Source organism: Cololabis saira, chromosome 15 (assembly GCF_033807715.1).
Source record: "Cololabis saira isolate AMF1-May2022 chromosome 15, fColSai1.1, whole genome shotgun sequence".
In the NCBI taxonomy this organism is placed as follows: Eukaryota; Metazoa; Chordata; class Actinopteri; order Beloniformes; family Belonidae; genus Cololabis; species Cololabis saira.
In genome coordinates, this window is record NC_084601.1 from 31,269,129 (window position 1) to 31,295,465 (window position 26,337).

At 47.3% G+C, this 26,337-nt stretch overlaps 1 protein-coding gene across 2 annotated transcripts in view; it reads right to left on the minus strand.

The window, feature by feature from the left end:
- Positions 1 to 26,337, minus strand: part of cica (capicua transcriptional repressor a) — an 83,713-nt gene that overhangs the window by 22,857 nt on the left and 34,519 nt on the right. Inside the window, exons 6-16 of one of the 2 annotated variants that reach the window (XM_061741365.1) lie at positions 20,803 to 20,902; positions 20,538 to 20,720; positions 19,318 to 19,492; positions 19,020 to 19,180; positions 15,764 to 15,896; positions 14,843 to 14,925; positions 13,787 to 14,150; positions 12,202 to 12,344; positions 4,242 to 4,390; positions 3,666 to 3,909; positions 1,938 to 2,214 (exon numbers count right to left, since the gene is read on the minus strand). In XM_061741365.1, coding sequence (XP_061597349.1) covers positions 1,938 to 2,214; positions 3,666 to 3,909; positions 4,242 to 4,390; positions 12,202 to 12,344; positions 13,787 to 14,150; positions 14,843 to 14,925; positions 15,764 to 15,896; positions 19,020 to 19,180; positions 19,318 to 19,492; positions 20,538 to 20,720; positions 20,803 to 20,902 — 2,012 coding nt within the window. Of the gene's footprint in view, positions 1 to 1,937; positions 2,215 to 3,665; positions 3,910 to 4,241; positions 4,391 to 12,201; positions 12,345 to 13,468; positions 14,151 to 14,842; positions 14,926 to 15,763; positions 15,897 to 19,019; positions 19,181 to 19,317; positions 19,493 to 20,537; positions 20,721 to 20,802; positions 20,903 to 26,337 lie in introns of both variants that reach the window. The other variant, XM_061741364.1, reaches the window with a different exon arrangement.

Below are 26,337 nucleotides of genomic sequence, written 5' to 3' on the forward strand. Positions count from 1 at the left end.
TTTTCTCATGTCAAAATGTTCCCAAACATTGCCTGGAAGCCCTGCTGGAGACGGACCGGGCGAGAGGCGGTTCGGCCAGGTTTGCACTTTCCTGCTGACATCCTTGGAAAAGGTGTGATCTTAAATGAACAATATGATGCTCTGAAATCTCTATTTTCTGTTTTAATACCACTGATACGACCAGAAACATCGTCAGATTTTGGTCCCTTTTCATCTCCAATCCTGAGCAGGAGGCACTTATTTCTCCCAGAAAGCAAATCAGAGGCTTGTGATACATCTCAGAGGTTTGAATCGTTTCTCTCCTTTTCTTCCTGAAGACATTTCATGGTCCTTCCAGAAAGCAACGCAACGAATAGCGCGTTTAACTTCTAGTCAATCCCCTGAGGAGAGATTCAAAGGTTGTGGGTTCGAGTCCCACCAGAGTCAAATTTAGAAAGGGTAACCTTACTTCTGTGGGTTAGTGGAGTCTCTCCCACGAAGGTTTTCCTGGTCACATGACTTCACTAAAGGCTGAGTTATGGTTCTGCGTCAGAACGACGCTGTGCCTACGGCGTGTGGTACGCGTCGAGGCGACGCAGACCAAACGCAGACGGAGAGGGCTGTGATTGGTTCGCTTGGTAGCAACGCATTTCCGGTTTCCAGTTTGAAGCAGTCGTGAACTTTCAGCGCTCTTTTCTTCGTGTATGTGTGATTTTTTTGGGTTTTGTTTTTTTGCACAATAGTTGTCTCTTTGATTCACTGAACACCGGCATCGGAAAGTGACTCGGCTGCTCAGCATGGCCAGAGCTGCGCTGAGCAGTTCTCCCGGTCTCAGCGCGATCAGGCTCGGATGAAGCCCGACACGCTGAGTCCTGACAACTGATTAATGTAAAAACTTAAATAAAGTACAATCAAACTAAGTTTTGCTCCCGCTCTATTTTTAAATACTCACACTTGTATGCTTGTGTGTGTGTGTTGTGCGGCGCGTGTGTGTTGTTGTAAGGCGGCGCTCCATGTGTGTAGACGGCGCCTTTTCGGTCGGTGCGCCGTGTGTGTGTTTCAAATACAGAAATGACACACAAAACTGAGGGTGTGCCTTTCCACACGGTGCCCGTATGGTCGTCAAAATACGGTAGTATTTTAAAATGACCGAAATATATTTCTAAATTATTTAGCAGGATAAAAATTTAACAACTTATTATATCATTATTCAACATTTAATCATACTACTACTCCGACAGGTTGTTAAAGGAAAAATGTTAAACATTTTTGCTCTCATATTAAAAGAGACATTTTTCAGAGATAATTTTATGTCCTCTTGGCCTCCACCTTCAAATCGCACCACTTAATCTCAGCCACAGATCTGTCCATGCCACTCATGGCGTTTACAGCAGCAACGACGTGCTGCCACTCACTTGCTTTCTTTTTGTTAGTGATGCCGCTACTGTGACCACCAAATAATGTTGTTTTCCTGGCCTCCACCTCATCCACGTGCACCTCGATCTCAGTCTCCACGAAATTTCGCTTTCTGGTCCTCCCTGCCATGATTTTTGAGTGTAAAACACCATTGATCAACAGGCTCTTTTATATGCAAATACAGTCATCAAGTACTTTGCATTGCCCATTCATGGTATGAAGTGGGCATGTAGAGGGCGGGATATGAGGCGAATTCATGTGAGCCGTGTCGAGCCGCGCCGAGCTGAGCCGGGCTGAGGCGAGACTAGTGGAAAAGTGCCAAATGTGACCCTGCTAGCCGAGCCAGACCGTCCTCACAGATGTATGGGCCACCGTGTGGTCAGGAGTGGTATTACTACATAGTGTAGCTTTAATAGATCTTTTTATATATTTGTAACGTCAAGTTTTGCATCACTTTGGCAAAAATCTGTTCTTTTTTTCTTTGAGAAACATGTCTATGCTGGACTTAGAAACCAAACCAGTATGAGCTGGTGGGGCGTTACCTGCTGTGCCAGTGTTTACACCGGTACCCAGAAACGAGCTGGCGGCGCAGCCCGACGACCACTGCTCTTCACTCCCATCCAGCAGACTCTCCTGCTTCACCTCCACCTTTGCTTCCGCCGCAGCCGCCGAACCCTGCGCCCCTTTGGCCAGAGGCGGGGGGGAGGTGGGGTTTATCGCTTCCTGAGCTGGCGGCGCCACGGCGGGTGGCACGGCTGCCACCGAGACCACACCGGTCGCCATGGCAACCGTCGGAGCCGGGTAGATGGCGGTGAGTACCTGGAGAAGGAAAGCAAAACGAGGCAGGACCGTCAGAGAGTTCAGGTTGGTGAAACACACGCTGGCGTTTTCTTGTGGATCCTCAGCGAATTAAAGGGGACCTATTATGACAGGCCTTGAATGTCTTAAAAACAATCTTTTGATTGTTTTTGCTCAATAAATTAGAAATTCAGCCTCTAAACCATGTCTTTATCTTCCCGTTCTCTAACCTCATTCTCTATGCGGGATTCTGAGTGGGCGGGGCTATGATAATGAGGCTCTGTGCTGATTGGCTGCCTGAATGACGCGATACACCGCTACGAAAAAATGGCGGAAGCTCCGGCCGGCGGAGTTAGTTGTGGGCGTGGTTTCACGCATCGGAGGCCAACCTATGTAAATCGCGCCGATCGTTACGTAACGACGGGAGCAGAATCTGAACGGCTCGTAGATCCACATCACACTGGATGGCTCATCCGGGCGGCTGTACAGACACTGCAGAATTTGGTTGCTGAGGGGAGACCACTTTATGTATGTTAAAGCAAGAAAAAACGTGTTTTTCATAATAGGTCCCCTTTAAGCTTTTCTGACTCCACATGTGTTTTTTTTTTTTTGCAGACTATAGGGATGTCCCGATTCGATCACGTTGTTTCAGACTTGATCAAAATTGGATGTTGCATCCCGATCAGGGATCAGATTTATATTTTATTCTCATTATTTTGATCAGCATCAAGCAGATGATGGAAGAAATGCTAAACAACTGGTGTATCAACAAGCAACGGGTCCATGAAAATAAAAAACAACGCTGCTAATATGCAGAAAGCTATGGGTGAGGTGGGGGTGCGGAGTTTGGGCTGTGTCACGTAAAGTGAGATCAATAAAGTGTGGTGTGGTGTGGTGATCTGGCGACCGCGAGGAAGATTGTAGGTCACTTCAACATTTTATTCTTTAAGCCAGAAAAGGACAGTAAGAAGTTAAGAGTCTAAAAAGCACTTTACTGCCGTACTTTATGACTCGTTTGCACTTTTATTTGCTTATTTGTTTACATGCTTGCTTGGTATTTTAAGTTGAGCTGCTGTTTTTATTTAATTCAAGTTTCTGTTTACATTTGGAATATTTTTACTAGTTAATAGTTGCACTGTTATTACTTGATTGTTCAAGCTACCTCGAAGAAAACTGCTCTGTTTAAGAGCTAAATGATAAAATAAGAATAAAATAAAAATGAGGGACAACCTGGATCTGTTTGTTTTGCATTTGTTCATCTTTTTAATGTGTTACGAAAGTATCAGATTGGGACTCGGTATCGACAGATATGCCAAAAAAGCCTGATCGGGACATTCCTTGCAGACTACGAGGTGAGAAAGTTTGAAAACAACGCATCTCTCTTCTGTGAGGTTTAATCATCTCATTAACCATGAAAGAAGAAGTAAAAACTGAACTCTCCTGGAACCAGCACCCAGAATGTTTCTCTTTACCTGACGACCCGAGGTCGCCGCCGTCTGGCCCGGAGGAGTCTGTGATTGACAGCTGAGGGGCGGGGCCTGAGCCAGCAGCGGCGGCTGACCGACGAGCGGCTGGACCAGCGTCTGTCCGGCGGGGGAAATGGCGGTGAAGCCCAGAGTCGTCAGAGCCGACGGGAGATACGCCGGAGCTGGAGGCTGAGCACCCGGCTGGGGCGTTGCCGCGGTAACCCCTGGGCCGGACTGAACATAGGTGATCCTGGGGGAGGAAAAACGTCATTGGCATTCGTAGATCTTTGCTTAAACATGACTCATGTGTGGGGGCCGACTTTTACGCTTCGACAAATGATTTCAGATTAAAAGAAAATGATCACATTTGCACTCAGAGAAAACATTTCTGCAACTTCTGTCTGAACTTAGAAAAACAGTGAGGGAGGGATTTTCCAGCCGTCGTCGGGGAGTTGAGGCGTGCTCCGAGTGCCGACCTCCTTCGTCTAAATATAAACCGCGTTGGGTCCTTCCTGCGACCCGCCAGCGTCTTTAAGAGCTGCTGGACCCGCGTTTCTCAGGTCTGGGGCCTGCGTTAGTCACCTGGTGGGCGGGGAGGTCAGCAGGACGGTCTGCGGGGGCGCAGCACCGGGAGCCATCACCGTTGCCACGGAAACAGGAAAGGTGCTCCCAGAATGCACTGCCGCCGCCGCGCCACCTGGGTGGACAGGCATGGGAGCGATCTGGATGATCTGGGAGGGAAGACGAGCAGAGGACGGGTTTTTAGTCAATTATCATTTATCGTTACTTTTGACAGTTTCACTGTGTTTACGTTCATTTCTTTGTGCTTTTTTTCTTTCTTTCTTTCTTTAAGTGAATCAGAATCAGAATCAGAAATAGGTTTATTGCCAAGTTTGTTAGACAAACACAAGGAATTTGTTGTGGTGAAAGAAAATCGTCGTGACGTGTACATCACCGGGGGGATTTCTGCTTTTTGCTCCTGAACTGCTGCAAGAATGATGACGTTTGTTATGATGTAAAAAAAGAAAACGTAAACATGTATTTTCCTGCAAATATGTAGAAGTTTGTAAGGAGAACATAATTCTCAGATCACATGATGCTGCTGAGACCACTTTTTTGTGGTCTTGTCTCGGTTTCGGACTCGGATCATTGAGGTCCCGTTGCACCAAGGTGACAGAATCTTGTGATCACTTGTGATCATCACTTGTTGAATACAACCTCATATGGAAACTAGCTGAACCAGGATGTTGCTGATGTTCTACAATCACACAGGATCAGGAAATAACTAAATTTCTTTTTGGTCTCGGTCTTGAGCTGAACTAGTCTTGGTCTTGATACTCTCTGGTCTCGGTTTAGGTGGTCTTGACTACAAGTGTAGTATAACCTGGAATAAATTCATGACATCTCAGCTTATAAACACTAACAGCCAGATTAGAAGCCATATCATCTTTACTGAGGCTGAAATCAGAATAAAGCTGAATCTTTATTGAGTTCTGTGTGATCTGCTGCTCAGCCAGCGACAGTCTGGAGGAGACCTGCTTGAAGTAAAACAATCAAACCCACAAATTTCCTGAAAACGTAAGTTACGGATGTAACTATGGTTCTGTGAATTCCTGGATGACTGCCAGTGGCAGTAAACAGAGTGGATATGTCTCCTCGCGCTCCGCGCAGGTCGAGATTTAATAACAACAGTGTCACGTGAGTGACGTGTAGGCTACCTGTGCGTCTATAAATACCGCCCGGTAGACTACATCCGGCCTCCCAGAATCTTCTCGCAGGAAGTTCGGAGTGACCGGTGTGACTGGCAGTCATCCAGGAATTCACAGAACCATAGTTACATCCGTAACTTACGTTCTGTTTCATTCCTTCCAGACTGCCAGTGGCAGTAAACAGAGTGGATGACTCATACCAGCACTGTCACGAGGAACAACACCCACCTAGTGGTCAGCCGCAGAAGCCAAAGGCAGAACGGCCGAAGCCAGCGTGGACCCAGAGGCCACGTTAAGGCGATAGAACCTGGAGAAGGTGCACGGCACCGTCCAGGATGCCGCTGCACAGATCTCAGACAACGGTACCCCTCTCATTGCCGCCCAGGAAGTGGCCACACCCCTGGTGGAATGACAGACAACGCCTGAAGGGGCAGGTCTACCTGCCACGTCATAAGCCTGTTTGATTGCTTCAACAATCCAGTGGGAGAGACGTTGCTTCGACAGGGCACGGCCCTTGTGCGCCCCCCTGTAGCACACAAACAACTGCTCAGAGCGTCGAAAGCTCTGTGTTGCCTGAAGGTAGAGCTGCAACGCCCGGACTGGGCACAGCAAATTAGCCCGCTCCTCCAGCCGGGACTCAAACGGGGGAGGATGGTATGCTGCCAACTCTATGGCCTGATTGGCATGGTCAGGGGGTAACACCTTTGGCAGGAAAGCGACATTTGGCCACAGGGTCACTCCTGAGCTGTCTGCCTTCCACCGAAGGCACGTAGGACTGACTGAAAGGGCGTGGAGCTCGCTCACACGCTTGGCAGACGTAACAGCCAACAGAAAGGCGGTCTTCCATGACGTCGTCCTCAAGGACCCCCCTGCCATAGGCTCAAAGGGTGCCTCGCCCAAGGCCTGCAGGACCAGCGGCAGGTCCCATGCTGCTGCACGCTGCACTCTGGGGGGGCGCAGTCTCCTGGCACCCCGCAGAAACTGTGCCACCCAGTAATGCGCACCAACTGGTCTACCATCGATGTGGCCATGGTGGACAGAAATAGCCGCTACGTGCACCTTCAAGGTCGAGGCCGCCCGGCCCGCCTCAAACAGATACTGCAGGTACCGCAGTACAATTTGTAACGGACAGGAGATCGGGTCAAAACCCCCGTCCCTGCACCAGGAGGAGAAAGCGGCCCAGCAATGCGAATACACCCTTCTTGTGGAAGGAGCTCTAGCATTCTGCAAGGTCTCACATACCGAGGGCTCAAGGTGCGTCAAGAATGACCCTTCCCTCTCAACGGCCAGGCCCAGAGTTGAAGGAGGCTCGGAGAGGGATGCCATACCTCCCCGCCCAGCTGGGACAGGAGGTCCGACCGTACTGGGAGCTGCCAAGGCTCCCCGTCCAACAGGCTGAGGAGCGTGGAGAACCAAATCCTCGAGGGCCACTTGGGCGCCACCAGGAGGACCCTGTGACCCGATAATCTCACCCTGTGAAGCGTGGGCATCACCAGGGGAATCGGAGGGAACGCATAAAGGAGGCCTCTCGGCCAAGTGTTGGCGAGAGCGTCCATCCCGAGCGGGGCACTGGTCTCTGCCAAGGAGAACCACAGTGGACAATGAGTCGTACACTCCGAGGCGAACAGATCCACACGGGCTTCCCCGTATCGATCCCAAATCATTCGCACCACCTGGGGGTGCAACCGCCAGTCCCCCGGGGGCAGCTGCCGGCGTGAAAGGGAATCCGCCACCACGTTGGCTCTGCCAGGGAGGTGCATTGCCCTCAAGGAGGCCAATTGAGGATGAGCCCACATCCACAACCTCCGGGCCTCGTTCAGGGAGTCCAGCGACCTGGTTCCCCCCTGGTGGTTGACATGAAACACTGTCGAAGTGTTGTCTGTCCGGACGAGGACATGCTTGCCCCTGAGAAAGGGCAAGAAGTGCCTCAGCGCCAAGTAGACAGTCCGGAGTTCTAGGACATTGATGTGCCGTCCCCGCCACAGAGGGCCCCAAACCCCCTGGACTGACCTCTTCTGCCATACCGCACCCCAACCCTGAGGTGAGGCATCTGTTGTCACCACCTCTCGCCTCGAAGGGACTGAGCCGAGAGGAACACCGTGCAATAGAAAGGTGCTGTCCCGCCACCGGTGGAGATGAATAAGGCACTGGTGGGTAACCTTGACTTTGACCCACCTGTGAAGGCGAGGGTCCATCTGGAGGCTGTTGAACCACATCTGCAGGGGGCGCAGGTGCAGCAGCCCCAGAGGTGTCACAGCCGAGGCCGCCGACAGCATCCCCAGCAGTCGGAGCCATGCGTGGACGGGCAACCTCATCCCGAGGCGGAAGGACCGTAGCAGGTCCTGAATCCGCTGTGCCCGCTCTGCAGTAAGGCGTGCCTGCATTGACACGGAATCGAGGGACAGGCCGATGAAGGTGGTCTGCTGCGTAGGACGCAACAAGCTCTTCTCCCAATTTACCGACATGCCCAGAGCCTCGATATGTGTGAGGACCCTGGATGTCATCAGCTCCGCCTCCTGGAGCGAGGGGGCGCATATAAGCCAGTCGTCCAGATATGGGAGAATCTTTACTCCCGACAGGCATAGCGATGTCAAGGCCGCCCTCATGCATCTGGTGAAGATGCGAGGAGCCAGGGACAGGCCGAAAGGCAGGACGGTGAACTGGTAGGCGTGGCCTTGAAAGGCAAAACTGAGAAACCGTCTGTGGTCTGGGTGTATTGGGACGTGAAAGTAGGCGTCCTTGAGGTCTATGGAGGTGAACCACTCCCCTGGAGTGACAGATTGAAGGACGTCGCGTGTACGCAGCATCCGAAATGGGAGGACCTTCAGGTACTGGTTCAGACCCCGAAGGTCCAGCACAGGCCGAAGAGAAGTGTCTTTCTTCGGAATGAGGAAGTATGTTGAGTAAAACCCACTGCTCTGTGTATGTGGGTGAACTCTTGTGATGGCCTTTTTGTCCAAGAGTTTGGCTATCTCCTGTGACAAACACAGGGCCCTCCCTCGGTCTCTGACCGAGGTTTCCCTGACCCCGGAGGGTGGTGGGGGCCGGCGGCGGAACTGCAACCTGTAGCCCTGGGACAGTGTTCTCAAAACCCATACATCTGGAGAATGGGCTGCCCAATAGGCCAGGTGCTGATGTGAAAACCTGCCCACCGCCGGCCCGAGGCCCTCATAGAGTGCCTCGAGGATTATTTGGGGGTTTGGGGGGACGCTGGTGTTGCCCCTGCACCCGCTGAGACCGGCGAGGTGGAGGGTGTGCGCCCCTGGGCTGACGCCCACCACCCCCAGCAACCCGGCTGTGCTGCCAGGGCTGCGGAGGGGGGCTCGGGGGATGTGAGCGGCGCAGGTCTTGTGCGCCCCGTCTCCTGGAGTGCTGAGCTGGGGGTCCCATGCTCGCACTCCGACGACCCCAGGCCTCTGATGCCTGACCCGACTGCTTCCTGCGCTCCAACGCCTGTTCTGCCTCTGGCCCAAACAACTGGCCCGGCACTACCGGAAGCTTCCGTAGCGTCTGCCTGCAATCATCAGACATGGGTGCCTGCGCCAGCCACACCTGACGCCGCGTCACCACCAGGGTGGACATCAGGCGGCCAAGCTCTCTGGTCATCAGCCCGAAGGCTTGGAGCGCAGCGTCGTTAGTGTCACCCAACTCCCCGCCCTCATGCTCCGACTGCAACATCTGGGACTGGGCGAGGAGGAGCACGGAGAGGGAGTTCCCAATGCGAGCCATGCGGCCTGCCGCATCATAAGCCGTCGAGAGAAGGCTATCCGTTACACGGCACTGAGGCCTAGGACAGCGGGCCTTATCTTTGAGCGCCTCATCTGGTGAAAGGACCAGTGAGGCGATACACGGGTCCACGGGAGGCATGTGAACCAGGCCATGTTGCTCCGCCTGGCGCATGGAGGCCAAAGTCCTCGCATCCTTGCCATGGTAGGCAAACGCCTTTGGATCTGCCCAGCAGCGCCGCAGCTCCTGCAAAAAAGCAGGCGAGGGCGGGACATCAAAGGGCGGGGCTACAGGAGTCCGGCGAAAGAATGGGTTGCTCGCCGGTTGGGCAGCGGGCGCATCATCCAGCCCGACCTTAGCCAGGGCCGCACGTAGTGTTGCCTGCAAAGGGCAGGGGCCCTCTCCCAGCTCAGTGCTCCCAGAGCTCCTGAGGGATGTCTCCGAGCCAGCCTCTGCCTGTATGCTAGCTGGGTCAACCACCAGACACGGCAGCTCAGGGGAGGGATACTCGCCAGAGCTAAACACACTGTCACGGCCTTGAAACATGGAGTTTGAAGCCCTGGTAGACATAGCATCGTCTCCACCATCTGACTCCCAGGGGACCGCCAGAGGTGGGGAGGGCAGAGCCCGCTCCCTCACTAAGGCCTTAAGCTGCTCCAGTTCAGCCCGTAAATCCTCCATCTCACTGCGTGAGGGAGCATCCTTCGCCTTCTTCTGCGTAGGGCCACTGCGCTCGTCATGGGGCCCCGCTCTGCGCTTGTCCCGGTGCTTTTTGCGGGAACCTGCACTGACATGAGCGGGCCCAGAGGGTGGGAGGTCGCTCCTAAAGAGGAGGCCTTCCACCTGACGCAGCCGGTCCTCTCTCACCGAGAGCGGCAAAATGCTGCAGTTGATGCAGGGGTCAGACAGGGCCTCCCTCAGGTGCCCCACCCCCAGACACTGGGGGCACAATTCATGGCCATCCTCTACCAACAGTAGAGTGCCACATGATGTACAAGCCATCATCGTTTCCTCCAAAAAATAAAAGGGTCAAGTTAGGAAATCTGGGCGAGAACCGAGACTCGATCAGAACATCTAACAGACTCCTCACACCACTGTTCTTAATCCAAACAATTCAGTGTGGAGCCAGGCACTCCAAGCGAGAACTGTGGCCGCCACAGAACGCGTCCGGAACCTCTGGACTAGCTTTTTTTTTTTTTTTTTTTTTAAATATATATATATATATTTTTAAAATGTATATATATTTTTTTTTTTTTTTTTTTTAAAGCTTAAGTAAAAAATACTCACCAAGCCAGGCTAGGAACCAACAGACGAGAGCAGTGGGCGGACCACTGAACGCGGCTGGGACATCTAGCATGTGGAGGAATCAGCTCAGCACAAACAATTCAAGACCGTTTGTGTGGCTGGGGAGCGAGCCAGCCCGACACACGGGCGCTCGGATCCTCCCGATGGAGAAAGGGAGAGGTAAGATGGCTTGACAGCCACAGCCTTAGAGGGCACAACGTGCGCTCCGACCAAGAGTCACAGGCAGGCTGTCAAACACCACCAACCAGAGTTGAGCTTACCTCCCCGAACCTGCAGAAAATATAGATCCGAAACACGGATCTACGGAGCGATTAACCAGCGATGTACGTCAGGTTAACAGCGAGAAGATTCAAGAGGCCGGATGTAGTCTACCGGGCGGTATTTATAGACGCACAGGTAGCCTACACGTCACTCACGTGACACTGTTGTTATTAAATCTCGACCTGCGCGGAGCGCGAGGAGACATATCCACTCTGTTTACTGCCACTGGCAGTCTGGAAGGAATGAAACAGAACTGCACTTTCACAAACCCTGAAAATGATCTTTAAGACTTCTCTGATATCCAGTTTGTTAAAGTAATAGGGTTTGTTTTTTTTTAGGTTTGATTTTGTTCCAGTGGCTTTACTTCTTGTTTTAGTTTGAAATTGTGTTTATTTGAGTGCTACGCTTTTTTAAACTTACTTTTTGGTCAGATCTCTCCTGATTCTTTTTTTTTTTTTTTTAATGTTGATTTTATTATGTAAAGCACTTTGCGTTACTCGTGTATGAAAAGGGCTATATAAATAAAGTTTGATTTGATTACTTGAGTTACACAAATTACGGTAAAATCCAGATGTTAATGACTACATGAAGTTACGGTAAAATCCAGATGTTAGTGACTACATGAAGTTATGTTAAAATCCAGATGTTAGTGACTACATGAAGTTAGTGTAAAATCCAGATGTTAATGACTACATGAAGTTACGGTAAAATCCAGATGTTAGTGACTACATGAAGTTACAGTAAAATCCAGATGTTAGTGACTACATGAAGTTATGTTAAAATCCAGATGTTAGTGACTACATGAAGTTACAGTAAAATCCAGATGTTAGTGACTACATGAAGTTAGTGTAAAATCCAGATGTTAGTGACTACATGAAGTTAGTGTAAAATCCAGATGTTAGTGACTACATGAAGTTAGTGTAAAATCCAGATGTTAGTGACTACATGAAGTTAGTGTAAAATCCAGATGTTAGTGACTACATGAAGTTATGTTAAAATCCAGATGTTAGTGACTACATGAAGTTAGTGTAAAATCCAGATGTTAGTGACTACATGAAGTTATGTTAAAATCCAGATGTTAGTGACTACATGAAGTTACGGTTAAATCCAGATGTTAGTGACTACATGAAGTTAGTGTAAAATCCAGATGTTAGTGACTACATGAAGTTAGTGTAAAATCCAGATGTTAGTGACTACATGAAGTTAGTGTAAAATCCAGATGTTAGTGACTACATGAAGTTAGTGTAAAATCCAGATGTTAGTGACTACATGAAGTTAGTGTAAAATCCAGATGTTAGTGACTACATGAAGTTAGTGTAAAATCCAGATGTTAGTGACTACATGAAGTTAGTGTAAAATCCAGATGTTAGTGACTACATGAAGTTAGTGTAAAATCCAGATGTTAGTGACTACATGAAGTTAGTGTAAAATCCAGATGTTAGTGACTACATGAAAATCTGGTAAAATCCAGGATTTAGAACAGCTGAAAGCTCAAACCTTCATGGATCTACTACTGTCACTGGGGTTCTGCTCGTTCTCACCTTGTTTCCGGTCGCGGGGCCGTTCTGCACAGGAAGAGGCGGAGCCACGAGGGAAAGCGAAGGCTGCGGAGGAGTGGACCCTGTTCTCACCGTTGCCATGGGAACCAACATCTTGCTCTGCAAGACCGGCGACGGGGTTTGGACTGAGGAGGACAGAGAGAAGCAGAGTCAGGCGGAGAATCCACCGAGGGACAGACAGGTGGAGGGAAGCGAGGGAGGGACGGCGGGCGGAGCTCTTCAGATAATAACTTCTGATATCAAAGTAAATCGGTTCCTCCTGACTCTGATGATAAGAGACTGGTTATGACTAAATATCGTCGTCAACGAACCTTTATCACCTGAGGAAAATGAGACGGGACGTAACGAAAATACTGGTCATGTGACGATAACAATAATTAAATATATAATATACATCGTAGACGAATAAAACGAGACTAAAATGTAGGTTACAAAATAAAAACTGCTAAAACGTGTCGACCAAAACGAGACGAAAAGATCTTTAATGTCCATGTTTTCAGTAGTTTCCTCTAGTTTAGTTCTGCTGCTGGGTGACGTCACGTCCTCAATCCCAGTCGTTGCAGCGGGGAATCAGATCCAGAAGATGCAGCTGCAGAGTTAGAGGCTGATGCCGTTAACGCAGAGCTCTAGGTTCACGTCAATTAAAAACAAAGTTACATAGAGGAAGGGGCCGATGGACGGCCACGTGGGGATCTGCTCTGGGGCTGGAGAAGAAGAAGAAGAGACCATCTTTGGATACACTTTCCTACATAGACGTGGAAAAGAAAACCCAAAATGTCGTCTAAAAAGAAAAAGATGGGGAGAAATACGGAAAAATAAATATGTTAAATATGTTAAACTCAAATTAGAGTCTTCTGTATCTGGAATGAATGTATTCTTGAGTCTATAAGGTATCAATAATATAATAATAAGATACCCTTGTTTGAATTGTAAAATGGGTTTGGCTAAATACAATCTTTGACTAAAACGAGACTAAAATGGTCCTGGACAATTCTGACTTTTAGTCAACTGAAACACGACTAAAAGGAGAATGAATGTGACTAAAACTAATAAAAACTAAAATGATAGCTCGACCCAAAGACTAGACTAAAACTAAAATTAAAACATGCTGACAAAAAAACCCACTAGTTATGAAACAAGAGGACACCGGACTTTTTTCTTATCAAACAGGGATCAGAAAACACGACAAAGAAACGAAGGGCAGTGAAACCGCCTCTTTCTCTCTCAGCCAATCGGGCCTCTGTCTCACCTCTGGTCCCGGGGCTGAGTCTGAGCCCCGCCCCCGCGTGCACGCCATTGGCCAGGGCGGCATTGGCGGGGAGGGAGAGGACGTGCTGGTGGGTGAGCTGGGGGGAGGCCGGGCTGTCGGCGGGCAGGACGTACTGGACCTGCGCTAGCGGCCTGGGGGAGGAGGTGGGTGGGGCCAGGGTGGGCGGGGCGGCGGCGGGCTGGAGGACGGGGTGGTGAGGGTGCGTGTGTGCGGTGACGAGCTGCAGGGGCTGGGCGGTGGGGAGGGACCCCCCCAGAACCAGACCGGGGGAAGGGCAGGATGACGACAGGTACCCACCCCCTGTGGTGATTGGCAGCTGCTGAGCTCCGCCTCCTGCCATCAGGAGCGTGGCTTTCTTCTCCTGCGGGGCGGAGCCGAGGGCGACGGGCCGGACCCCGCCGAGGACCTGCTGGGCCGAGGCGGGTGTGGGCGGGCCGACGGACGAGGACGCGCCTCCTCCACCTCCCTCCGCCGTCTGCTCTCGTTCGACCGCCTCCTCTCCTCCGTCCACACCTCTCCTCCTCTTCGGCTCCGCCCCCTCTTCAGCGGCCCCTCCCCCTGCTGCCGCCTCGCCGCTCCCTTTCACGGAGGTGTAGTCGGAGTGAGGGATGGAGGGCGACGAGGAGGGGAGGGAGGAGCAGGCCACCGGCTGGAAGCCGAGCTGGAGGGAAGAGAGAGGCGACAAAATCAAAGCAGGAAGAGACGATTTTAATGTTTGATGCCTGAAAGGTTTCTGCCAGATTCTGCCTCACATGCAGAATTATCTAACTATTATTTAAAGGGGACCTATTATGATAAACACGTTTTTTCTTGCTTTAACATACATAAAGTGGTTTCCCTTCAGCCTGCCAACTCAGAGAAGGAGGAAAGCAACCAAATTCTGCAGTGTCTGTACAGCTGCCCGGATGAGCCGTCCAGTGTGATGTGGCTTCTACCAGTCGTTACGTAACGAAAATGCGATTTACATAGGTTGGCCTCCGATGCGTGAAACCACGCCCACAACTAACTCCGCCGGCCGGAGCTTCCGCCATTTTTTCGTAGCGGTGTATCGCGTCATTCAGGCAGCCAATCAGCACAGTGCCTCATTATCATAGCCCCGCCCACTCAGAATCCTGCATAGATAATGAGGTTAGAGAATGGGAAGATAAAGACATGGCCCAGAGGCTGAATTTATTTAGCAAAAACAATCAAACCTTGTTTTTAAGACATTCAAGGCCTGTTTAAAATTGGTATTAGATGCCACAATAGGTCCCCTTTAACTATCTTAACCTGAATATCTGAGGAAAAGAGAAAAATATAAAACAGTTTTACTGAAACTAAATTGGACAAACATGGGGAAAGACGGACACTGACCTGTCCGTCCGGCTCGTCCTCGTCGCTGTCCGTCACTCTCTCCTTGCACTTGAGGTCGATGGAGCCTTCTGTGCACGAATCCTCTGCGGGGGGGGATCAGAGTCATGGATTTCATTGGCTAAATAACATTTGAGAAACTAATAAAGATGCTTCTGCTAACTGTTGAGCACGGTGGTGGAGGGGTGATGGTCGGGGGGGGCGACCTGAGCACCTCGCTGTCATTAAGGGCCGGGACACACCGACCTGACCCGAGTCACAGACGACGGACGATTATCGGGTTGGTGTGTCCAAATTGAATCGAACACAAACGACAGGTAAAAGGTGAGGCTCGCTACCAAAAGGCTGGCTGAATGAATAGATGGATGCATGCATGGATGGATGGATGGATGGATGGATGGATGGATGGAAGGATTTATGGAAGGATGGGTGGAAGGATGATGGATGCATCAATAGAGGGATGAATGGTGATGATGGATGGATGGATGGATGGATAAAAGGATGCATGGATGGATGGGTGGAAGGAAGGATGGATGGATGGATGAATCAATGGTGATGGATGGACCGTAGATTTATATATAATAAATAAATAAAAATTGTGGCTATGACTGTCAAAGTCCAGACTTCCACACGAATAAAGAGCAGCGGGGGTTGATGGAACCTGCAGTGCATGATGGGATATGAGAGCGTCGTCTCTTAATGGCACGCTAACATTTAAACAAAGACCAAACACGACAGCGAGGCAGCGCTGATAGTCACAATACTGTAAACGACCTGACTCAACACGGGCGGGGTCAGGAGATGAAGCAAGTGCCTTTTTTAACCTTTAAGTGTTTTGCTGACACAACGAATCCAGCTGAGACGCTGGCGTCCAGAGGAACTGAAACTATCAACCACACGCTTATGAAACATCCTCTAACTCACCCATGACATCATCGTCCCCCTCCTCCTCGCAGATGACCATTCGCTCCTCGTCGCTGGTCATGTCCTCGCTGGCGCCGCCTTGGTACATTAGCTGAGGAGGCTGCCGGTTACGAAACAAACTCGTCCCATCCTCCTGATAATAGAAAGAATAAATAAATTAATAGGAATCTCGAGTTTGAGACATTTTCACCAGTATTTGACGGAAGAAGTTTATTTCAGATATTTTGTGATGGTATAATAATACACTTCTAGTTCTCGGTCTCGGACTCGGATAACTGAGATGCCGTTGCACCAAGGTGACAGAATCTGGTGATCAGCTGTTCTTCTTCTTGTTAATGTACAGTTTTGTAAACTATTTGTATTTTGCATCTGATTTAATGTTTTGGTACATCTGCATGTGTCTGTATTTAATTACAGTTTTGTGTTTATAACGGCCTTTTTTGAATAAATATATGAATAATAATATTTGCATATCGTTGTGATTGATTCAGCATCAGGTCCATTTCAATGATACTGATATACGGTGTAATCTGATTACTTTAATGGTAAATAATGTAATTTCAAGTTGATAATTGTATCCTTAATATCTACAATTCAGGTTTCATCTCCAAATTAAGTCCAATTTAAATCAGTAACATTTACTATTCATGACTTTTCTGAGGTGGAGGGGGGTGTTGGAGGCTGGTTATTCTGGTAGAGACTTTGGGACTAGTTAGTTGTCGTGTCAATCCTAAAAGCACTGGAGTCAATCCTCCAATAGTGTAGAAATAGCAGTAGTGGAGTCGCCACACATATCTGATCTCAGCTGATGGATGAAAACATTTATAGTGAGTTCAACATCATCATCCACTTCTCTGTGTTATTGAGCTGCAGTTGAATACAACCTCATATGGAAACTAGCTGAACCAGGATGGAGCTGTTGTTCTACAATCACGCAGGATCAGGGGCCTCATTTAAAATGGACTGCGTAGGATTCATACTAAAAGTGCACGTACACCCAAAAGCCGAAAATGGCGGGCGCAAAAAAAAAAATCAGAATCAATAAAACCATGTGCACGCAATCTTGCACGCAATGTTCGCTTTATGAATCACAGTCCAGCTGGAAAGCTGCGCAGATGAATCAGCCTCATATCCCGCCCTCTACACGCCCACTTTTTACCATAAATGCATATGGATGAGCCTGCTGAGCATGCGCAGTGGCTTCCTGCAGCCTGTTTGGCGTCAGAATGAATGAGAGGGTGTCCAGCCACCGTGCCACTGAATTTCACTGAGATCTGAGATCGAGATGTTGAGGATGAGGTGGAGGACAGGAAAACGACATTATTTTGTGGTCACAGTAAAACTAGAAAAATAAATAGTATAAAATACAGCGAGTGAGTGGCAGCACGCTGTTGCTGCGCGGAACGCCGTGCGTGCCCCGGTGCAACAGGGGGGGGGCATGTCCCCCCGTCTTTTCAAAATCATGTTTTTGTCCCCCCCACTTTTTACAGTTTAAAAACTAACAGTAGGATCAGCCATTAATTGCAAATCATCGACACACCCTGTGCGAGCCGAAGATGATACGAGAACGGCCCGGCAGCCCTGCTTCACCCCCCGCTCTCTCTCCTCCTCTCCCGTCTCTCCTCAGAGCTCCTCAGGGCTGATTTATGGTTCCGCGTCACCAACGCAGAGCCTACGGCGTAGGTGCGCGTCGCCGCGTACCCCTACACCGTAGGCTCTGCGTTGTTTTAACGCGGGACCCTAATTTAGGCGCCATACACCCGCACGTAAAGGTTTCACACGCGCGTAAAACTCATTATATATATAAAAAAATCTTGTCCCTTTAGGGAAGAAATGAGGGGCTCCGTGGAGCTCCTAAACGCTATACGAAGCCCCTCATTTGTTCTGTCCTAAAGCGGTGGTTGAAGGAGGTTCCCGGCGTGTCACCGCGGCTGCAGCAGCAGCAGAGTCCTGACTGACGCTGAGTTTCACACACAGAGGAACACGATCAGCGCTATTTTATTATAAGTCTGATATATGTTGTTGTGGCAGGGTGGAGTAGCTGCAGCCACTCAGGCTGACGGGACACAGGTGTATCCCGTCAGCCTCTCCACCCTGCCAGCCTTGATAAGGACTGGGAGACTGCAGCTGTGGAAGAGACTCAGAATGAAGAAGCTGCTGCGTGAGGTGCTTGTGCACTGGGTGATCTGCTGTTAATAAAGGTTCTGCACGAAAACTCCGTGTCTCTCCATCCTTCGGGCGGGCCCCCGTAGCATCCACCCTGCTACAGTTGTGATATGTGATGACATTATTAAGAGTATGACATGAATCTGGCTTCATTTCACCACCTCAAACCCTGCGTCGCCAGTTCCCCGTCTCTTAAGTAAATTCTTACGGGAGGGTCCTGATTGCCGTAAAGATAAGCAGATTTTTCGGTTAGTTTTTTCTTTTTAGATCCGAGGCTTTGCGTAGATGGCGGCTTCCGCAACTTTCAGGCGCTTTTTCTGCGCAAGCAAGCTTTATAGATGAGGCCCCAGGACATTACTAGGTTTGTTTTTGGCCTTGATCTGAACTAGTGTTGGTCTTGATACTCTGATCTTGGTCTTGGTTTAGGTGGTCTTGACTACAAGTCTTTATAATAAAAATAATAAACAAACAACCTTTGATTTGCCGGGTTAACCTGATAAAGGTAGGGTAAGCGATTTCTGAATAACATTATGACTGTTTATATCAACAAAATGCAGCTCCTGCATCACCCACTATCATTTTATTGCTTAAGCACGAGCACCGGGTGCACATCCTGCAGCGGAGGCGCTCGCATGCAGGCTGACTCCTCAGCGACTGGCAAAGAGGTTAAAACAACGCCGTCTTCAACTGGCAAAGGCACCAAAGGAGCCGAGAGTGAAACCTCTGAAGTGGGAGGCTGCACCCCCGCAACGATTTCTATTCTCTCTCTGGTGTTTGAGCAGCATCCTTTAAAGTTGCAGAGCTGAAGAGTTCTCTGCACGTCTGCGGCCGGCACCAACGCCTGCTGGGGGATCCGTGTAGGCACCAACTTTTATTTTCTGTCTTGGATGTATTTCTCTGTGATAAACACGCTCAAGCGAAGGTACGCTGTGACGACGCTCTGAGACGGCGTTTCCACAAAATTAAGCAGGATGTTTTTCAGGATTTAACTGAAGCCGGTAGTCGATAGCTCGTACTCAGGGGGGCTTTCCTTCACAGCCTCTCCCGGGTCTGTTTTCTGCCCCGGAGATACAGATTAACAACCTCGCACCTTCTCCAGGTCTCTCTCCCGCTCCCGCTGCTCCAGGGTGTGCACGGCGCTCTGGGAGAAGGCTCTGGGCCGGGGGTGCTGCACCCCTCGACGCTCCGGCCCCCCCGGCCAGACGGAGGCTCCTCCCTTCCCCTCCAGCACCTGGGACTCTGACGCCACATCTGGAGAGGAGAGAAGCTCAAATCAATACACACACGGTTGAAAAACTCAAGACTAATGAAAAAAAAGAAGCTTTTTGGTCATTTTTTATCCATGATTGCTGTGTAATGTGTCAGGAAGCAGTTTTCTGCGGTCGTACCTCGATCGTTTTGGACGTCAGCTTGTAGAAGAGCATCGGTTATCACACCGATGCTCTCGGACATGCTCCGCTCTCGCGGCTCCTTCGGCGTCCCGCGACCCTCCGACAGAGACTTCCTGCGGTCCTTGTTGCACCACTTCCAGTCCGGGTGGGCTCTGAAGTGGGCCTCTTTCACCTGGGGGGGAACAGCAGAGCCTGTTTAGTCCCATGTTGGTTAGATTTGGTTAGATAATAAACTGCGATTTTGGAATTTATTGTACAATCTTGTTAAAGCTTGCATATTCTTTGTGGACTCATTTAATACATTTTTTGGAAAGATAGTTTTTAGTTATTTTTATTTATTTTTTAATACTCAGATATACCTGAAACAACAGGCCAGAACCTCATAAGCCAGTTTGCTCATCATTGTTTAAAGTTTTTTTTTCTTTTTAATTTAAAAGATAATTTAAAAAACTCTTTTATTTCTAAGTTTTGACAGTAGCATACCAGATATGTTTTAATTGCTGATGCAGGTTTGTTGATTTTTAAAATGCGCCGGATAATAGCCCATTTTGTACACAACTGAGGTGATGCAATGCCTAGTAGTGCCTAAGTGTGATTCTAACTACCGTACTCTTCAGTTCTGGTGTTATAAATGCTGCATAATGAAAGGTATTTATTGACTTCGTAACTCATATACTGCTAATCCCATTATTTGTTTAACTGCTAAAAATACTACTGTTCTATATCTCCATTTTTAGAAATATCTGTTGCATCATCTACGCCAAATTCCTTGTATGTTCAGTAACGTAATAATTGACCCTTTGTCAGTCTTCCAATTGGTTCCTGACTGACCAATCAGAAACATCCGGGTCAGAATATCTAGTTGGACAAAACAGCCGTTTCTCTCGTTCACATCAATGAAAAAAGCGTAGTTTTTACTTGCCTTGTATCAAAATTTAAAACACTGGATTATTTTTTAAAACTTTGTATTCGTAAAATGGACACTTGTAGTATTGTGAAGGGTGCATTGTATCTTTTATCCCCAAACTGGCAGAAATCCGATCCGTATTGCCAAAACAAAGTCGGCTCGGCTGAGGAGAGACCACTTTATACATGTTAAAGCAAGAAAAAACGTGTTTTTCATAATAAGTCCCCTTTAAAGCTTCTCGTATTGGAAGTGAAACATGAAATGAAAAGATGAAATGATGAAAACATGCTCCATCACAGGAAGGACCCACCTGAAAGGCCAGGTCGTGGTACTGCTGCTTCTCGTTGGGCCCCAGTGCGTACCACCACTCCCCGAGGATCTTGCTGACGGTCCGGTTGTCCTGGTTGGGATGTCGCTGGTGCACCAGGGCCCGGTGGCGTTTGCTGAATATCATGAATGCGTTCATGGGGCGACGGATGTGGTCCTTTTCCCTCTGCGGGGAGACATTACGGATCAGTTCATGAATCTTTCCTGTATGTTCTCGTCTAATCCAGCGGTCGACATCCAGCACTGACCTTCCTGTCGGCGTCTTTGGGCAGCGCGCTGAGGGACTGTGTGCGTCTCTTGATGGGTCCGTTGGAGGGTGATGGATTGTTGGCCACGCCGGGGGAAAACCTGCATCGGCACAGAGAGAGAAAATGAAAGTGATCTGAGGTCGGAAATCAGGGGAGATTCCTCAGCGTGGGGAACTTTCAGGAATGCAACGTGTCCGAGACGGTTTTGAGGATGTGAAGGGGAAATTCATGGCTTGAGTCATAGTTGAAATAATTCACGCATTTGATGTAAAGTAAGAACTCAGATAAGAAATATTAGTTCTCACAATAGCAGTGAGCCCGATGCTTTATGTTTATGATGGATGGACGGATGGATGGATGGATGGATGGATGGATGGATGGATGGACGGACGGACGGACGGACGGACGGACGGATGGATCCTCTGCACTCAGGTTGACTGGAACACTTAATGATGATTTGGGAGTTTTGGTGATCTTGAACCCACAAGGTTTCACTCCCATCTTCCAACGTCAAGCTTCAAAAACACATCCGGTCGCTCCTCATATTTATCACGCAGCAAATCAATGAGTCTAATCACACCTCTGCTTTGTGAAAAAAAGACTATTTGACGAAAACAGAAGGATAACATGGTGAAATCGTCTCCCTCAACTCGCCAGATCTCGGACAATAACCAATCCTTGCAGCTGCTACAGGAATGTCTTTGAACCGTGCAGGGACACTGCAACTTGAACATTTTTGACTGTATTTGTACTTTTCTACTGCCTCTGAGAGTAACAAGCAACATGGACCCTGCAGCTGATGCGGTAATTCCTCTTCTGCATCAAGCATGCAAGTATTTACAGAGTTAACTCCGCGGAAATGACTGTTCCTGCAGCCGCTAAATTGCATTCTTCCTGTGAGTTAGTGAACTGTTTCCAGGAAACTGGAACAGAGTAAATAGTACAATAAATAAATAAATAAATAAACGTCCGTCATAAGCAACCGGGGAAACAGAGGTGGTAGGTGCAGAGGGGCCTCAAGCTGGGAATCTCCCTAATGGGGCCCCATTACTAGCCAGCATCCACCAAGCAAATTTACTTCACATTAAATTCCTACTGTTCCTAAACACATTCATGGCCACATAATAAGTTAGTCCTTTGCTGCTATTATATTGATATTTTCTCCCAGAATAAAGCATTTTGTCAACCAGCATCAGTTCTGCTGTCACTTTAGACCGTCTAAACTGGTGCTAATTTTTATTTAGAATTATGTTTGAGCTGCTGGACAACTGAATTTCCCTTTGGGGATAAATAAAGAATACACTATCCTATATATCCATATATTTTCTGCTATAGCCTGACTGTTAAACATTAAATAAAATGTTAACATGAAGCATTAAAGTTGTTACTGCAAAAGGATGTTCATTAATTTATCCATACAGATCTCAAATGTTGTGTTTGTGTAACATGGACAGTTGTTTACTCTATGCAAGGCAACCAAATACATTGTGCTATTTTCTTTTTTTCTTCCTCAAGGTGCTTTGTTAAAGTTTTTTGGCCCCCGTCAGCAAAAGACGTCTAAACATAGAAGTAGGAATTTATTTATTTTCCTTTTTAAAGTTGAGATTACAGTGACCCACTCTCCCATTTAAAATATATCATTGGATCGATCTATATGTTAATTGTTAAATAAAGGATTTACTGATCTTTGGTTTACTGATCCATTCATCATGATTCTGGGGGGCCCCATGGTCTCTCCTGCCCAGGGCCCCCAGAGGGTCTAGAAACGCCTCTGTATAGGTGTATAGGTATTTTTTTCTATATATATATTTATATATTTTATATATTTAAAAATATATATTTTAAAATATTATTTATGGCTCTTGTAGAAAGAACATGAAGGATGATGCACATGAAATAAAAGGTTTCAGAGGAATTATATGGTGCATTTCCATAAAAATCCACAATCTTCTAAACACAAAAACCAAAGCACAACTATAGAGTGATAAATAAGTGACGTGTAAACTCCCTCCTGAGCTCAGAGAACCTTGCTGTTAGGTTTAAACGAGAAGATCTGCAGGTTTTTAAGTGTTACATTTCAGACGTTTTAAGACCTGTTGAGAGCATTAAGACTGAAATTTCAGACTCACTTCTAGTCACTACCTGAAAAACCTACAGAGGAAAGGAAATTCCAGATTTCCTAACTTTTGCCGATCTCGATGAATCGCGGCTGTCATGTGACCCGTGAACTGGGACTGAAAACTTTATTTTCTTCCCAGACATACATGTTCATGTCTAATTGTTTTAATCTACAATTTTCATTGACACTTTCACTAAAAAAATAAGGAGTAACAATTCAAACACTTTTGAAATGAGCTCTCTTTAAACTACCTTTATACTGAACCACTGAAGACGTGTCCCTGTATCCTGATGAGCCCCTACGGACCGGGCCGAGACTTTTGATCGCTTGTTCAGGTCTCATATGAGACTATAGCGATCTCATGGCAAGTCTTTTTTTGCAGAAACTACACAGCTGAGCTTTTTTTAACGGAAGAAAAGGAGCCTGTTCAATACTGTCAGCCGTCTGTCGAGCCCACGCTGTTCAAGGATGCATTTTCATTAAGGGCCAATAAAGGTGAAAGTTACAGACTGAAAGAATTCAGCGACCGAATCAGGTTAGAATCCGACAGGAAGGTGGCTGAAACCCTTATTTATTCACTTTGAGCATTTAAGAGTGTTACAGGCAACGTAAAAAATGACTCTACGTAAATGATGATGGGTGCAAGATCTCTCTACACGGATTTAAGAACAAGCACACATCCTTCTCAATTACATTCAAGACTTAAAGTCAGGTGTTTATGCTTCAGCTCCTTTAAATCAGGCCTAAAAACATTACTTTTTACTGAAGCGTAATCTTAAATTAAATACTTTCCTGCTGTACTCTACTGCCCTTATTTCTTAACAACTTGTGCTTTTTATTATTTTACCTCTTTTCTTATAATTTTATTTCATTTTATTTGTTATTTACTGTTTAATTGTGTCTTGTTGCTTTAAATGTTGATGTAAAGCACTTTGAATTACCTTGTGTTGAAATGTGCTATACAAATAAACTTGCCTTGCCTTTCAAACCTTTTAAGTAAATATAGAAATAACTTTTTTTTTAAAGCTTTTCTTCAAAGGCAAAACAAAGTGTCATGTTGTGACTACATGAAGCTTTGCTAAAGATTTTTTTTTAAACGCAAAGACAGAATACTATCACACCCGGTGTTCGTGCAGAAGCAGGAAGCGAGACAAACCAGATCTGGTTGTGTCATCAGGATGATGGTGTAGATCTGGGCTGCGTAACGTGACATGTGTAAGTGTTTGGGCGTAGTGTGACTAGTGTCTGTCTGCTTGTGCCATCAGTTAACAAACAAAAGTTGCTGAGCTTGAAATTAAGTCGTGAAAAGTTTGTTTTATTGATTCCAACACAGATGCAGGTAGGAAACTAGCTACAACATCTGTAAGATGACTGATTACGGGGCTTTTCTTGGGCGACGGCAGCTGCCGCAAGCCCAGTGACCCTGACGCATTCACAACAACACCACCATCCAGACAGTCTGAGTCACTCTGAAAGAGCAGCAGCCGGTTGCAGAGACGGAGGGGGATGAACGGCGCTAAACAATGCCTGCCAGACACACGCGCTCACGCAGCCCAACAGATAAAGCGGCGTTTCTTTTGAATTTTCCTCGCCGCGGTGCATTTAAGTGCAACAGTTCACGGCACAGAGTCCTTGAGTTTTAAAGCTTCGAAGTGAATCTGAGTGCGGTTGCCTGCTACTGTCTCCTGAGTCATACCCAGAGTCGCCGAGAGGAAGCCTGATGGATGGTGTGTCCTCTCAGAATGAGTTTCCTCTGTTTAAACGAAGGACAGAAATACGTTTGATGCTTCTTCAAAAGGACAGAAAGTTGAGTTCTGATTCGTTGTTTTTTTTCTATATTTAGGAACTCGAAATGTGTTCTTTTTAAATAACATGCAAACAACCGTTTAGTTAAGAACCTTAAGAATAAATAAACCCAGGTAGTTCGCGGGTTTACGTTCTAAAAAGAACCCGTAATAAGTGAAATCAGCGAAGTAGCAACCTTTTTTTTTTTTTTACAATTATTATACAACGCTTCAAATTGCGGAGATCAGCCCCGATTACGGTAATTGGATTTGAACGGGAGAAAAAATGAAAAATGATAATAAAAAAAAAAAATACAATAAGTACAGTAGGACAAATTGTGACTGGCCCGTATTTCACTGTTCTTCTGACTGCATCCTGACTCGCTTTAGCGTCTTTTTCTTCTAAAGCCCACTGTGCAGGTGTTTTTTTCGAGAGAAGAACATAGTTATGGGTCGTTGTTGTTGCTCTTTTTTTTTCTGTGCAAAAACATTCTTATAAACCGACATGCCACCATCGATTATATCTGAGAACTCTAATGAACGATTCATCATAGGGTCCCGTTCTGGAGCTGCTCGCCAAAGTTCATTGGCCGTTCTCAGCTTGTTGCTAGGCAACCAACGTTATTGACACAGGAAGCGAAGAAGCGGGGAGACTGTTTAGCCAATCAGAATGCAGAACATGATGCACAATAGGGCTGAAACGATTCCTCGAATAATTTGAGTAATTCGATTATAAAAAATGATTGAAGAATTTTCTCTGCCTCGAGGAAACGTTTAATTTTGCCAGCTCAAAGCAGGTATTTCGCCCGGACTACGTTTAATGACGCCACGCACGAATGTAGAAGAAAGAGGCGGCGGATATGTTTGGTTTTAACTAAAAGGAAAAGGCAGAAAATGTCAAAAGTGTGGGAGCATTTCAAGCTGGACACCAAGGCGAACACTGTTGCATGTCTTCACTGGAAGACAGCGCTTGAAACCACAACAGTACGTCCTCAATGCTGTAGCATCTCCACCCAACACCCTGTTTACTCCGAGAGCGGAGGACCGTCACCCGAGACCAGGTAAAATTAAGTTAATGTAGCGCTAATTAATAAGATTAACGTTACAGTACCTTGCTAACATAACCTTAGCCCTGTGGAGGGCGAGGTTTCTATTAATTATGACGACTGTCGATGCGGCTAACGCATTTAATCTGTAAAAACACAGAGCTGTAGAGTGATGTAGGCATGGGGCGATATACGATATACGATATTATACGTATATCGCGATAAAAAACGGCCGCGATAACGTTATCGTGGGGTACTGTAATTATCGCCAAATTTATTTATTCATTTATTTATTTTTTTTGGTCACACAAGGCCAGGTAGAAGCCAGTGTTATTTTTTTCATGTATTTTATTAATATTATTTATTTCATATTTTTTCAGAGAGTAGTACAATCCGTGTGCATTTGACTACTGTGGCACTTTATTTTCACTCAATCTTTGTGTTGGCCATGCAGCTTTTGTTTTGTATACTACAGAGCAGTGCCTTTATTTTATTATTTTTCCAGAGAGCCGTACTAAGTAGCAGGCAGCCAGCCACTGTTAAAGTTTCAGAGAGTAATACAATCAGTGTGCATTTGGCTCTACTT